General features: G+C 54.2%; 1 protein-coding gene across 1 annotated transcript in view; it reads right to left on the bottom strand.

The window, feature by feature from the left end:
• The window catches only part of GPR153 (G protein-coupled receptor 153), a 38170-nt gene extending 23118 nt beyond the window's left edge, over window positions 1–15052 (bottom strand). The window contains exons 1-2 of the mRNA XM_078781083.1: window positions 14783–15052; window positions 9283–9531 (exon numbers count right to left, since the gene is read on the bottom strand). Coding sequence (XP_078637209.1) covers window positions 9283–9531; window positions 14783–15052 — 519 coding nt within the window. The remainder of the gene's footprint in view (window positions 1–9282; window positions 9532–14782) is intronic.
• Window positions 15053–15668: the final 616 nt, after the last annotated feature.

Here is a 15668-nt window from a genome sequence, read left to right on the forward strand (position 1 = left end):
GGACAACCCGGTGGCGGATTGCCTTTCCCGGTCTGTCGCCCACGCGGTCCACCTCGGGATCGACTATGCCCGGATGGCGGCGGACCAGACCGCCAACCCCGACGTCCACGCCTTGCGGACCGCCGTCACGGGCCTCTGCGTCACCGAGGTGCCGTTCAATGGCGTGGGCACGACCCTCTTGTGCGACGTCTCCCTCGGGCGGCCTCGCCCCATCGTGCCCGCGGGCTGGGTTTTTGACGCCATCCACGGCCTGTCCCACCCGGGCATGAAGGCCTCCCAGAGGCTGGTCACCGACAAGATCGTCTGGCATGGCCTCCGGAAGGCCGTCCGCGATTGGACCAGGATGTGCCTCGCGTGCCAGCGCGCGAAGGTGCACCGCCACACCCAGGGCCCGTTGGCCCCGTTCACGGTGCCCAAACGTCGGTTCGACCACGTTCATGTGGAATTGGTGGGACCTCTGCCCCCCTCGTGGGGTTTCACCCACGTCCTCACCATGGTGGACCGCACCACCCGGTGGCCGGAGGTCGTGCCTTTGGCGGGGACGACGGCGGCGGACGTCGCGCAGGCATTCATCGCCACCTGGGTTGCCCGGTTCGGCGCCCCCTCGGACATCTCGTCCGACCGTGGCCCCCAGTTCACCTCGGAGCTCTGGGGGGCGGTCGCGCGGGGGCTCGGCGTCCAGCTGCACAGCACCACGGTCTACCACCCCCAGGCCAACGGCCTGTGCGAGCGCTTCCACCGCTCCTTGAAGGCCGCGCTCCGGGCCACCCTCCGCGACGGCGGCTGGGTCGACAGGCTCCCCTGGGTCCTGCTGGGCCTCCGGACGGCGCCCAAGGACGACCTGCGTGCATCCGCGGCGGAGTTGGTCTTCGGCCAACCGCTGCGGGTGCCGGGCGAGTTCCTCCCCGACTCCACGGCACCATGGGCGCTCCGCACTGCAGGAGACCGCCCGGAGGTTCGCCCCGGTGCCGACGGCGCACCACGGGTGCCCGCCAACGCACGTCGCCCCGGAGCTTCGCAAGGCGGAGTACGTGTTCGTCCGCCATGACGCCCACCGGACACCGCTGCGGCCCCCATACGACGGGCCCTTCTGCGTGCTGGAGACCGGGGCGAAACACTTCACCCTCGAAACACTTCACCCTCGACATCGGCGGTACTCCTGACCGCGTTTCCGTGGACCGCCTCAAGCCGGCCCACCTCGACGTGGACCACCCCCCGCCAGTGGCTCAGCCCCCGTGTTGGGGCCGCCCCCCGGCAGGCGGACCTCCCGCACCGCCCAGCCCTGCCGGCACGCCCCCCCCCCCCAGTCCTGCACCCATCCCAGGTGCCGCCGGGGGCATCCCAGATGACATCCCGGCATCCCAGACGCCGCCGCTTCGGCCGGGTCATCCGTTTGCCCCGCAAACTGACCCTTCAGGTGCGCGGGAATTCTGGGGGGGCGGGGGGGCTCGTGTGGCGGACACGATGGCTCGCTGGTGCGGTGACATCATTCCGCGCACCAAGAGGGTGTCGGCCACGCCCCGAGGGGTAGGCGTGGCCTCGGGATATACACGGGGCGCGCAGCCCCGAGCGAGTCAGTGCTACAGTTTGAGTTATTGAATAAAGACTCTTTTGACCTTACGCGTTGTGGCTTACCTTCATTGGCAAACAAGTTGCGTGCGTAGCACCACGCTACAACAGTTTGATTAACAGTGCGTTAAGGTACAACCTCGGCAGGCACAATGACTTCCGAGGTACACACTCTCTCCTTTAATCTGTCTGGCCTGGGTTCGATCCAGCTACAATCTATCCTCCTGGTGTTTCACAGACTGGGTAAATCATCAATATGCGGGCTGTCCCTCTGATGGATGTTAAACTGGGTGTCCTGTCCTCTGACATTAGTTGATGGATGTTAAAGATCCCACGATGTCCTCCACGAAGAGTAGGCGACCCTATCGCCGGCACCCTGGCCAAATTACAAACTCTCGTCCAAACTACTGCAGGGAAAGCAATGGAAACCACCCAATATAACCCTTGCTCAGGAAGCTTCTTTGGCGGGGAGGCAGAGGAGTGGGGGAGGGAGAGGGGAGAGAGGGGAGAGGCAGGGGAGGGGGAGAGTAGGGAGAGGGAGGGGGCAGAGACGGGGGTAATTTTGCGAACTTTTCCATCACTTGGGATGGGTACTCTTCCTAGTCATCAATAAATTTGAGTGAGCCAGTTCCCGAGGCAGCCATGCAAGCCCAAGCCATGACACTACCTCGACCATGCTTCACAGGTGAGGTAATATGCGCTTGATCATATGCAGTTCCTTCCCTTCTTCACACTTTCACCTTTCAATCACTTTGGTAAATGTTTATCTTTGTCTCATCTATCCATAAAACTTTGTTCCAGAACTCTACTGGCTCTCTCTCTAATTATTGGCAAATTCTAATCTGGTCTTTCTATTTTGGTGCTGATGAGAGGTTTGCATCTTAGGGTGTAACCTTTGTAATTCTGCTGTTGAAATCTTCTCCAAACGGTCAATTGTGAATTTTTCACCCCTGCACTCTGGAGGTTGCTGGTGATATCACTGACAGTTGTTTTAGTGTTTTTCTTCACAGCTCTGATGATTTTTCTGTCATCAACTGCAGTTGTTTTCCTTGGCCGGCCTGGCCGTTGTCTATTGCTAAGTACACCCCGTGGTTTCTTTTTTTTTGTCACGATATTCCAAATTGTTGCATTGGCTATGTCCATTTTTGTGCTGTGCTTCTAATTGAATTCTTCTTTTCTTTCAACTTCCAATTTTCTGGCTTTTCTTTCATCGCAATTAGTGACTCCAAAGTTGTTAATTGACATCACAATTAAAATTAATGACATCGCAACTAATTAGACAGTTCTCAGGTCTGCATGTTGGTTTATACTGTTACGTTTGTGGGAATGTCGGTCATTTGGGAGGTGTGTTGCTTGGGGTGTGTTGCATAGGGGTGTCAGTTCGTTTGTGGTTCCCCAAATAGGACCTTTTCTTTATTTATTTTTCCTTTTTCTTAATGTTTACCCCATACCGACTCCCTTTACGCCACGTGATTTTGACTGTTGGTGGTGTTGCACAAAAACAGCTTTGGGAAGGATTGAACCTTTTTTCTGAGAAGCAAAAAAGGGCAGGAAAAGGGAGAGGAAGAAGAAACGCGGCCGGCGTGGAGGCCTTGCTGATTTACCATTTCCTGGACTTTGTGAAGCAGATTTACAAGGATCTAGCAAAAGTAGTGTGCCTGAAGAAGTCAAAGTTCCTCGGAAACCAAAAGCTGTTCCAGAAGCAAGAAAGTGGGGGAGAAGGATAGAGGGAAGAAGAAGAGCGGCTCTTGGCAGGGCGGTGAAAATGCGATCCTTGCTCGTGGAGGTTGATGAAAGGAGAGGGGGATTGCAGAACGTTTATGAACCTTGGTTCCCGCCAAGCCCGCTCTGACGAACGTTGAGTAAGCTGCTCTTCAAACAGGCCTGAACCCCATTCCATCCCCATCCTCAAATCACATTTTATTTCAATTCCCTGCGATTATTATTTTATTACTTTGCTTACCTTCCCTTCCCTTCCCTGGGTTAGATAGAGTGTTGTGTGTGGATGTTGTGTCGGCCTTTCGGATCGGTTGTATGTGGCCTGTGTTAATTGTTTCAGTCTGTCATTATTAATTAATTAAGTCTGTCATACTTGTGACAGTATGACATTGGCTATGTGATTCTTATATGATTATATGATTATATGATGATATGATTTGAATATTGTATCGTTTTGCATTATTTGAAGTAAATCGATTGTATTGAAGCGCTGTGCTACGTGCGCTTACTTGTACAACAAGGAGGAAGCGGACAACGCGGTAAGTTCAAGAGTCTTTATTATAAGAGCTCGACTGTAGCACTGGAGCGCTCCGGGCTGCGCGCCCGGTGTATATCCCGCGGCCACGCCTACCCCTCGGGCGTGGCCGCCGCCCACTTGGTGCGCGGAATGATGCCCTCACGCCAGTGAGATTTCGTGTCCGCCACACGCGCCCCCCCAGAATTCCCGCGCACCTGGAGGGCCAGTTTGCGGGGCAAACGGATGACCCGGCCGAAGCGCCCTCTGGCGACCGGCGGCGTCCGGGGTGCAGGGATGCCAGCTGGGATGCCTCCGGCTGCACCCGGGATGGGTGCAGGACCGGGGGGCGGCGTGCCGGTGGGCCTGGGCGGTGCCGGGGGTCCGCCCACAGGGGGGCGGCCCCGACGCGGGGGCCGAGCCACCAGCGGTGGGTAGTCCACGTCGAGGTGGGCCAGCTTGAGGCGATCCACCGAGACGCGGTCGGGAGTACCGCCGATGTCCAAGGTGAAATGTTTCACCCCGGTCTCCAGCACGCGGAAAGGCCCGTCGTACGGGGGCCGCAGTGGTGTCCGGTGGGCGTCGTGCCGGATGAAGACGTACTCCGTGGTGCGAAGCTCCGGGGCGACGTGCGTAGGCGGGTGCCCGTGGTGCGCCGTCGGCACCGGGGCGAACCTCCGGGCTGTGTCCTGCAGCGCGGAGCGCTCCTGCGCCGCGGACCATGGTGCCGTGGGGTCGGGGAGGAACTCGCCCGGCACCCGCAGCGGTTGTCCGAAGACCAACTCCGCCGCGGATGCGCGCAGGTCGTCCTTGGGCGCCGTCCGGAGGCCCAGCAGGACCCAGGGGAGCCTGTCGACCCAACCGCCATCACAGAGGGTGGCCCGGAGCGCGGCCTTCAACGAGTGGTGGAACCGCCCGCACAGGCCGTTGGCCTGGGGGTGGTAGGCCGTGGTTCGGTGCAGCTGGACCCGAGCCCCCGCGCGACCGCCCCCCAGGGCTCCGAGGTGAACTGGGGGCCGCGGTCGGACGAGATGTCCGAGGGGGCGCCGAACCGGGCGACCCAGGTGGTGATGAACGCCTGCACGACGTCCGCCGCCCTCGTCGCCACAAAAGGCACGGCCTCCGGCCACCGGGTGGTGCGGTCCACCATTGTCAGGACATGGGTGAAACCCCGCGAGGGGGGCAGAGGTCCCACCAGGTCCACGTGCACGTGGTTGAACCTTCGTTCCGGCACCGTGAACGGGGCCAATGGGGCCTGGGTGTGCCGGTGCACCTTCGCGCGCTGGCACGTGGGGCACGTTCTGGTCCAGCCGCGGATGGCCTTCCGGAGGCCATGCCAGACAAACTTGTCGGCGACCAACCTCTGGGAGGCCTTCGTGCCTGGGTGGGACAGGCCGTGGATGGCGTCAAAAACCTGGCGCTGCCAGCCCGCGGGCACGATGGGGCGAGGCCGCCCGAGGGAGACGTCGCACAAGAGGGCCGTGCCCGTGCCGTCGAACGGCACCTCGGTGACGCGGAGGCCCGTGACGGCGGTCCGCAAGGCCTGGGCACCGGGGTTGGCGGCCTGGTCCGCCGCCATCCGGGCATAGTCGATGCCAAGGTGGACTGCGTGGGCGACAGACCGGGAAAGGCAATCCGCCACCGGGTTGTCCTTCCCCGCGACGTGCCAGATGTCTGTCGTGTACTCGGACACGACCGAGAGGTGACGCTGCTGCCGGGCCGACCGGCGACCACGGCTCGGCGACCTTGCCCATCGCGAAGACCAGTGGCTTGTGGTCGACGAAGGCCGTAAATGCACGGCCCTCGAGCAGATGGCGGAAGTGCCTGACCGCCAGGTGAAGCCCGAGCAACTCGCGGTCGAAGGTACTATAACGGCGTTCGGGCGGGCGAAGCTGCCGGCTGAAGAACGCCAGCGGTTGCCAGGCACCACGCACCCATTGCTCGTGCGCCGCGCCCACCGCGTAGTCCGAGGCGTCGGTGGTGAGGGCGATCGGTGCATCGGGCGCCGGGTGCGCGAGCATGGTGGCGTTAGCCAAGGCGAGCTTCGCGCCCACGAACGCCGCGTCCTTCTGCTCGGTCCAGGTAACGTCACCTTTGGCCGGCTTCCCTCGGAGGGCCTCGTGCAAGGGGCGCAGGAGCTGGGCGATGCGGGGCAGGAACCGATGGTAAAAGTTTACCATGCCCAGGAACTCCTGGAGCCCCTTGATCATGCGGGGGCGCGGAAACCCCTTCACCGCCTCCACCTTGGCCAGTAGGGGGACGGCCCCGTGCCTGGTGACGCGGTGCCACAAAAGGTCGATGTCGGCGACGCCGAACCGGCACTTGGCGGGGTTCACGATGCGGCCATGCTGGCCCAGACGTTCGAAGAGCGTGCGGAGATGGTGTAGGTGCTCTTCGCGGGACGCGCTGGCGACGAGGATGTCGTTCAGGTACATGTAGACGAAATCCAAGTCGCGCAAGACGCTGTCCATTAGTCGCTGGAACGCCTGAGCCGCATTTTTCAAACCGAAGGGCATCCAAAGAAATTCGAAGAGTCCGAACGGCGTGATGACCGCCGTCTTCGGGATGTCCTCCGGCCTGACGGGGACCTGATGCTAGCCGCGTATGAGGTCAACCTTCGAAAAGAAGGACATGCCCACCAACTGGGCGGAGAAGTCCTGGATGTGGGGGATGGGGTAGCGGTCGGGGGTGGTGGCGTCGTTGAGGCGCCGGTAGTTCCCGCACGGTCGCCATCCCCCGCCGGGCTTGGGCACGATGTGGAGCGGCGAAGCCCAAGCACTCTCGGAGCGCCGCACGATGCCGAGCCGCTCCAGCGTAGCGAACTCCGCTTTAGCTACCGCGAGCTTTGTCGGCTCGAGGCGGCATGCCCGGGCGTAGACCAGTGGCCCGGCGGTGGGGATGTGGTGTTCCACCCCGTGCTTGACGGCCCCCGCCGAGAAGGTGGGTCGCGTAAGGGCCGGGAAGCTGGCGAGGAGGCGGGTGAAGTCGTCCGCTGCCGGAAGCATACAAACTAACCTCGCCGGGACAGAACCGCTCAGCAAGCCGCTTGGCGAGCCGCTCGGTGAGCCACTCAGTGAGCCGCTCAACGAGCTGCTCAGCGCGCAAGCAAGCGAGCTGAACATTTCAGCCTGGACGAGACGTCTGTTCTTCACATCTACCAACAACCCGTGTGCACAGAGGAAGTCCGCACCGAGCAGTGCCATGGGGACACTAGCGGTTACGAACGTCCACGTGAAGCGTTGCCTTCCGAACCGCAGGGAGAGGCAGCGCTTCCCGAATGTGCGTATGGGTGTTCCGTTCGCGGCAAGCAATGCGGGGCCCCGGCCCGCGGTGTGCTTGTCGGACGTAGAGGCAAGGATAATGCTCACCTGTGCCCCCGTGTCGCATAGGAAACGGCGCCCGGACAAGGTGTCCGTTATAAAAAGAAGGCTGCCGGAATGGCCGACGCTCAGGGCCGCTGTCGAGCGCCGGCTTTGTAGTTTCCCGACTTGCCGAAGGAGCACGGCGGGCAACAATTCCTGGTCTTGTGGCCAAACCTGGCGTGGAAATGGCACCAGGTTTGCGGCGAAGGCGGAGGCCGCGGTTTTCCCGGTGGTGGTGGGCGTGGAGTGGCGGCGGCCACGCGGCGTGCATCAGCCTTGGGATCCACGAGGTGTGGTGCATCAGCATCAGGGTCAGCCTCTGGATGTGCGACGGCCGCGCCAAAACTCGCCTGCGCGTCCAAAGCCGCGAAGAACCTGTCGGCCTCGGCAGCGAGAGCTCGGGGTTCCGTCGTCACAGAACCGGCCAACGCGAGGCGGACTCGTGCCGGCAGCTGGCGTCGAAATAACGCCCGGAATAGAGCGTTCGGGGTTTCGTCGCCCCTCAACGACAGCATATGGTCCATGCGGACCGACGGTCGCGTGTCACCGAGCTCGGGGAGGTCCAGGAGGCGGTTGGCCCGTGCGTCCACCGTGAGGCCGAACGTGGCGAGGAGGAGACGCTTGATCGCCTCGTACCTGCCGTCGGCCGGTGGGTTCCTCAGGACCGACACGACGCGGGCGGCCGTGCCGGGCCCGAGGGAGGCGACCACGTGGCAGTACCTGGTCTCGTCCACCGTGATGCCTCGAAGTCGGAACTGGGCTTCTGCCTGCAGGAACCAAACTTCGGCTTGCGTCTCCCAGAACTCGAGGAGTTTGATGTGGACCGCGTTGGTTGCCATTGCTGTGACGGGTTCGGGTGGTCAGCGACGGCTGACCAGAACGTCGGAGGGTCACCAATGAAGCGCGGTGCTACGCGCGCTTACTTGTACAACAAGGAGGAAGCGGACAACGCGGTAAGTTCAAGAGTCTTTATTATAAGAGCTCGACTGTAGCACTGGAGCGCTCCGGGCTGCGCGCCCGGTGTATATCCCGCGGCCACGCCTACCCCTTGGGCGTGGCCGCCGCCCACTTGGTGCGCGGAATGATGCCCTCACGCCAGTGAGCTTTCGTGTCCGCCACAGTATTTCATATTGTTTGATTGACCTTTTTCTGATCGGTTTGCAAGCTCCCCTGAGCTGACAGTGTGGCAGTTTAAACTCCTTGCACTAAACCAAAAGTTCAAGCTTCCAAAAACCGCTCGGCCAGTTTGCAGGCCTCGGCCCGGCGGGTTAGGGATTGGACTTGGGGTCGCTGACATTAGTCACCCGAAAACGCACTTAGTCGGGAGTGACGTTTGGGACTCAGGTCCTCATCCTCGACACCCATAATATAACCGTAATGTAACGTAACGTAATATAACAATATCTACTGGCTCCAAAGGCAGACTCACAAGGTGAAGGCAAAGACTAAAACCAAGACTAGACATTCCAATATACAAAGAAATACCAAGAAATAAAACCGACCTACACTCTTGCCTCATATTCATCTTTTGATCTCAAATCCAAATTTATTGAGCAGATAGCAATAATAACAAACTTGACTTCACTGTTTCAATATTTATGGAGGGCACTGTACTCCAAGTCCTGCTTCCTCTTCTCCTCTAAGGACGGGCTCTTTGCTATTAGCTAGTGTATAAATGCCTCGTTTCAAAATACTTTGAGAGGTTATTACATTATGACCATAAATATATAATGATTGAACTGCCTTTAGAGGCCATTTTTTCCCCGCAGAGCAGGTGTTGGCCTTTTTTGGGCACCATGGTCCCCTTTTTGAAGCAATGTTTTATGGCCGGATGCCCTTCCTGCCACCAACCCTGTTAGTCGCCGCTTGTGACACACAGGGAATTACCAGTGAACTGGTATTCAAATTGCCGATCTCAGAAGGATGACAGGCTGAGTCAACCCAGCCCCCGTGGCGTTAATTCAGCGATCGACCGGGATTTGAACCCAGGATCGTCGGATCCCAAGCCGGCACCCAAACCGCTAAACCAACACCAGGCTAAACCATCGTAAAAATGCAAATACACAAAAAAGACATGCTACTGTATATAGGTAAATGATGGCGGTCCATTGGCAATACCTTTGCAACGATGAAGTCGCAGCGGCCATGGTAGAAACGCTGACTGGTGTCATGCCAGCCAACGGCTGGAAGAGCGCACAGAAGGAAAGCCACCAGCCAGACCCCCGTGAGGGTCTGCAAAACCTGCTTCCGAGGTTCGCCCAGGCGGTAGTTCACAGGCCAACGGACCATCCACATTCGGTGGTATGCGAGTGACGTCACCATGAAACACGTCACGAGAGTGAGGGTGTAGAAACTAGAGACAAACACCTGGATAGAAACAGGAAATGAATATAAGTTTAATACATTTCACACAATTTCTCAGCTGTCTGTTTTCTGATGTCCAAATCAGGTATTGTGAAGAAAGTTTAGATTTCCTGTCATGGCGGATTCAGATCGTCGAGGGAATATGCAATAGCAGGTAACATTAGTCTGTGTGCAATGAAACGTCAATTCAAAATAATCTCTGTGATGTTCCACCATATTCACTCTCCTTGGTAGGCCAGCGTTTGTCGGCTCGTGGCCAAAACTAAATCAGAGCACAAGTGTACACTACAAACAATTAGGACTTTTTATTGAAAGGCAAATATTAAATAATAAAACGTCAGAAAAATTATATTTAGTGAGAAGTGACAAAAAATTTATGCCATTGCTATTTTTGAAATAAATAATTAAATACTGTGCGTTCTGAAATTTACATCGGCCACCTCCACTCATTATCGGCTTGTGACTTTGTGGGAGCAGAAGATTCCCTACAAGTGCAAGCCATATCTATGCGCACTCGTCCACACCTCGGACGATGCCTGCGATAGCTCACATTTGAGCAAGTAATCTTCGACTAGTACCCTACTGCAAAGCCGCAATGAGCCGGCGAAGCCAAAGCCCCTTGCCACTATTTTACCCATCACTATGGCATCAGTAGGTTAGGTAGTTGGTAGTAGGTAGGTGTAGTAGGTACCGTACCTCGTTCAAAATGACACCATTTGCATTCTGGATGAGATTAAAATTGATAAAATTTCCTTCTTGATTAATTCGGTGAATTCCGTTTCAACTTCGGATATTTCCGGCCGTGAAAAACTATCCCCTACGGCCGCGAGATTTCTAAAAAATAATTCTTCGTCAATTTTAGAATATTTGACGCCGTTTTCAGCCTCCGAAACGAGGGAAACAGCTTTTTTGAAATATGTTTTCAAATGCTAGAATCTCATTGGTTGCGGTGTTTGGTGACGATTTTCGTTGAAGATAACTAGGCCCGTGCGGGCCCGGGGAACGAGGTTGGTCTTAAAGTATTTTAATTACAAATTAGAGGTGCATAAGATTGTGAATCAAAAAAAGACGGGTGAAACAAACTCCTATTGAACTTTATCGCAATTTTTTTATGCATACTTCCGCATCCGCAAGATGGGGCATTGAGTGATTTGGTTTTTGAAATATTTTTTCAAATGCTCGAATTTCATTGGTTCCGGTGTTTGGTGACGATTTTTGTTGAAGATAACCAGGGCCAGTGTGGGCCCGGGGAACGAGGTTGGTCTTAAAGTATTTTAATTACAAATTAGAGGTGCATAAGATTGTGAATCAAAAAAAGACGGGTGAAACAAACTCCTATTGAACTTTTTTCAATTTGTTATGCATACTCCCGCATCCGCAAGATGGCGGCCTCCTTGAGCGATTTGGTACGTCAAAGCTTCGAAATTCTCAAGGGATCCAGCAAAATCTGGCTTTTCAACATAATATGTACGCGTTCATTCACAACACCGGCTTCGCCGGCTACTATATAAGAGAGATGTTGGTCTGTGTGTCTGTTTGTGTGTCTGTCTGTCTGTGTGTCGCCATTTTTATCAGAGATGGCTGAACGGATCTTCTTCTTCCTGATCAGCATCACACTTAACTCAGAAACGTGAGCCACATTCACCTACCAGCATATATATGAACCCCCTTCCTCTCCTGCCTCCCCTCCTTCTCCCCTTCCCCTCCTCACCCCTCTCCTTCCACCTTCCCCCCTCCCCCTCCCTCCTCTTCCCCCCTTTGACCCCCACCCCCTCCCCTTCCCCCCACCTCCCCTCCCATTTAGTGAGAAGTGACAAAAAATTTATGTGATAAATTTCCCTCCCCCCCTCCCACCCACCAGCATATATAAGAATCCCCTTCCCTCCCTCCCCTCCCCCTCCCTTCCCTCCTCTACCCCCTTTCACCCCCGCCCCCTCCCCTTCCCCCTCCCCTCCCACCCCCTCCCCTTCCCCCCCTCCCCTCCCACCCCTCCCCTTCCCCCCCTCCCCTCCCCTCCCATCCCTCCCGTCCTCCCCTACCCCTCCTCCCCCGCCCGGCAATGCCGGGTACTTCTGCTAGTATCTTATATCGCTGAGGGTGGTATTGCAATGCCAAGTTTGGAGAAAAATATTGAGTGCAATTCCCAGTTGGAGTCAAAACTCAATAAAGGGTATGGTTCATCCGTCCACCTGATAATACACATCCAGTAACGACGAATTGGGTTTGCAGCTCTCAGGTACTATTGCCCATGACTCCGCTAGGCACCATCACTGGAAGCGCAGGTGGAAGATACTTCTGTCGTAAGCAGCATGTGGCTGCGTGCATAACATTATTTGCTGGGGTGAGCTGGATGCCTTATCCTGCCTGTGATACACCAGGAGAACAGTTAATATCTGGGCAGAGATTCCATCTTAGTCCGCAGACAGGTCAGAGGCGAGTGTGCGTACACCTCTAGGCCATCCTACCCAGAACTCCTTCAGCCTTGCCCATTCATCCAACTCTTCAATTATTTAACAAATTAATTAAATCTTAAATCAATTAATGAATTAAATCATTAATTCAAATTAATTAATGAATTAATGAAATTAATTAACAAATTAATTAATCAATTATTTCAATTCAATTATTTAACTAATCATTTAATTATACAATATTATCAAGCCTTTAATTTCAACAGAAAACTGTGAAACATCCAGCAAACCCACAAGTTGACCAACAAAACTGCCACCCACTCCGAAATCCCTGCTGAGACATCCAATCTATTCGATTAATGCATTTGACCATAACACTTTAAATTCAACAAACCGAATAGAAACTTTTAACTTCTTATCATATCCTCTTCCCTTTATAAGGGGTGAGGTCCGATGGCACCAAACTCAAGCCACGAGGCACCAAACCAAACTGGCACCAAACACCAAACCAAATGGCACCAAACCAAACTGGCACCAAACACCAAACCAAACTGGCACCAAACACCAAACCAAATGGCACCAAACTCAAACTCAAGACCACGAACCTCCACTTCCATCTGTCCTCAGCCAACTGTCACCACTCTCCAAACTACCCCCACATTATCGATATCCCTCCTCACACAATCCTCCCATTTCAACCATGATCTACCTCTTTTTCTCCTAACTGCGTTCCTCAACCTATCCGCTTTCTTTTCCATTCTTTCTTCCCCCATCCACACCAAATGTCTAGCCCATCTCAGCCGATATTTCACCAATCTCCCCATCAAGCCCATCTGAACACCAATCTCCTCCCTCAGTTCATCCATTCTCCTTCTACCCACCCTCTTCACTCCCGCAATCCTCCTCATCCAGTTGTTCTCACAAACCTGCAGCCTCTATTGTTGTGTCTCTCTGTTAGTGTCTCCATCTCCAGACCGTAAACGTAAGCTGGTGTTACACACCACATCAGAACGTTTCCTTTCAATTTATGGTGAAAATAAAATTAATTATCCACAAAACTACCATCTTAACATGTTCCAAGATGCCCAGCTATTGTGTTTAAGGTGAAACTTTATGGAGCATCAAAAAGATTTCACCAAAAGATGAGCAAATCATACCATTTATATTGCTTCAACTGGCGATCTTCTCCATAGGCGTAGCTTGAATTCTCTATTTGGGGGGGCAAGGGCTTAATATTAATAATGGGTAGCTCGGTCTGACTTCCAAAATTACCCTTTGTTAGTGTAGTTATGTGAAATCACAAATACAGTTTACGTTCATTATTGTTACTCACGTTTAAATACGGGATGTTTTTATCTTAATTGTAAACAACTGAAGAAAATAAAGGTGGGGGCATTGCCCTCCCCGCCGCCCTCCAAACTCCGCCGGTGTGTGGGAAAGACAGAGAGGGTTATGTGACGGACAGAGACCTTTGACGCCGAAGTCTAATCAGTTCATCTTTGCCTTATAATATATACTTTTATGTTCATGGTGGGGGCAGGGAAGGGGGGAATTAGGGGGGGGGGGTCGAGTTTACCTTTGAATAGATACAACTGTATAGAGTAGCATGGTCCATGTGCACGAGTAGGAAGCAATTTCGAAGTAAGGAAATAGGGACCTGTCATCTTAAGGATTGTGTTTGTAATACATAGAGAGGGCCCAAAGTTATTTAACCGTGTGTAAAACCTTCCTGTAACCATATGTCGGGTGCATCGGGAGGGGAAGGGAAGGGGAAAAGGAGGATAGGGGGAGGATAGGTGGGAAGGGAGAGGGGAGGGGGAGGAGAGGGTAGGAGAGGAGATAGGGAGAGAGAGGGGAGGGGAGGGGAAGGTGGGTGTGAGGGAGGAACAGGGTGAGGGGGAGGTGAGGGATGGGGGAGGGAAGGTGGAGAGGAGGTAGGGAGGGAGAGGGGAAAGGGAGGGAAGAATGAAGAAGGGAGGGGAAAGAGGTGGGAGAGAGAGAAAGAGAGGGGAGCGAAAAAGGAGGGGTGGGGGGGGGGGGGGAAACAAAGCCTCACCACATGTCACTATACTGTACACTCCGGGAGGGAGCGGTGGTGCGAGGAGGGGAGTAGGAACAAGAGAAAGCGATAGGGAGGGGGAGCGACAGATCGGGGAGTGGGAGAGACGTATAAAAAAACACGGTTTTGATTCCAACCCATTTTCCGTCACCTTCAACTTGCCATGTATCCATTGTTAATCCAACATGTGTAAACTCCATGGGGCCGGCACCGCAGGTCTCTCTCAAAATACCTCCTGTCGCTAGCAAATTCCACCCGTCGCTTCACTGTATATGGAGGAGGGATCTTCTTTGTCTTCTTTATAAGTTTTATGACGTTTTCAGTGGTGAGGCTTTCAGGGTCCCCACGCATTTCTTATGTAAGAATTCCCGGTTTTTTCCAGGATAAAATGTTCATTTTTGAAGGTTACCTTTTTCTACAGAAAATACAGTAAATAAGTTATTACCATCAATTTTCCAATATTGTACCAATGAGTATCGAGCTTGTGCTACATTAGCCTCATACAGAGAAGCTGTTGCCCAAGGCAAAGACGGCGACCTACCGACCGACATCTTCGTGCAAGGTCCCCAAGCATCCCAGTCACATGAGGTGATTGCTGTAGATCTACCTAAAGTCTGTATTGGAGAGTAAGCAGGTCATGCAATTGTTGTCATGCAATGTTGGCAACTCTGTATATATAGATACTTGTAATGTTTGCTGATAAATAAATAGAGCTGAGTGCCCGATGCAAAAATCACACCATTGTTAAAGTACAAATTTGATTTAACTTTACAATCGACCCCACCTTGCACAGACCCTCGTTCCACTGGTATGAGGCCGAGGCCCGCTTGCGAAGCTGAAGTACAGCATACATCGCAATAGGCAGAGCTGTATTGAGGGCGTGTGCTCCACCCAGGGCACACATTAACAGCTCCAGAGGTTTCCACTTGGATTGGCGAGCGGTGAGTGCCAACACGGCCCACGTGTTCGCTCCCGCAGCCACCAGAGCACATATGAGCCACGGCAAGGGCTGTCCGGCAAAGGGTCCTCCTCGCTCCTCTGCCAGGGTCTGCATGGTGTCCGCCCCTGCGGTTGGCTCAACGCGGGTGTGGTGTCTTCAACATTGCCTACAGGAAACGGGGAAGGATCAGAAATGATTTGTTTTGAAGTCTTCGATGTATTAACCCAATCCTCACCACAAGCTTCCTTTACCTTAGCATCCACATCCCTTTGTCAATCGCTGCAATCTCAAGGCAGGGGATTTAGACAGTGTAATGCTAATCAATGGCCGACTCCTTTTGAAAGATATCATGACATCTTCAACATCTACATTCTAACTGGAGGCCAACATGCTGTAAATGCAGAACCCCATGCAGCACTGTGGTGGGATGCAGTTCAATGGGATTAGACTCTAAAAGAAAACGGATCCAGGATTAGATAGCTCAGAAGATAGAATGCCATCAACTGTGTTACCTTCGGTCATGACCATTATGAACTGGGTTCGACTGCCTAGCTTCTGAGATCAGAAGGGATCAGGTGCATTAAGCCAAAAAGTTATTTCTTAAACGAATGTCAATACAATTGTGGAAGGCGAACTTTTGGCATCTCACTATAATTCACCAAATGTCTGTCCGTCTGTCTGTCTGTGGCCCAGGTACCGCAAAACGGCTAAACCGATCGCAACGAAATTT

Source organism: Myxine glutinosa, chromosome 6, assembly GCF_964187855.1.
Source record: "Myxine glutinosa chromosome 6, kmMyxGlut1.1, whole genome shotgun sequence".
Classification (NCBI taxonomy): Eukaryota; Metazoa; Chordata; class Myxini; order Myxiniformes; family Myxinidae; genus Myxine; species Myxine glutinosa.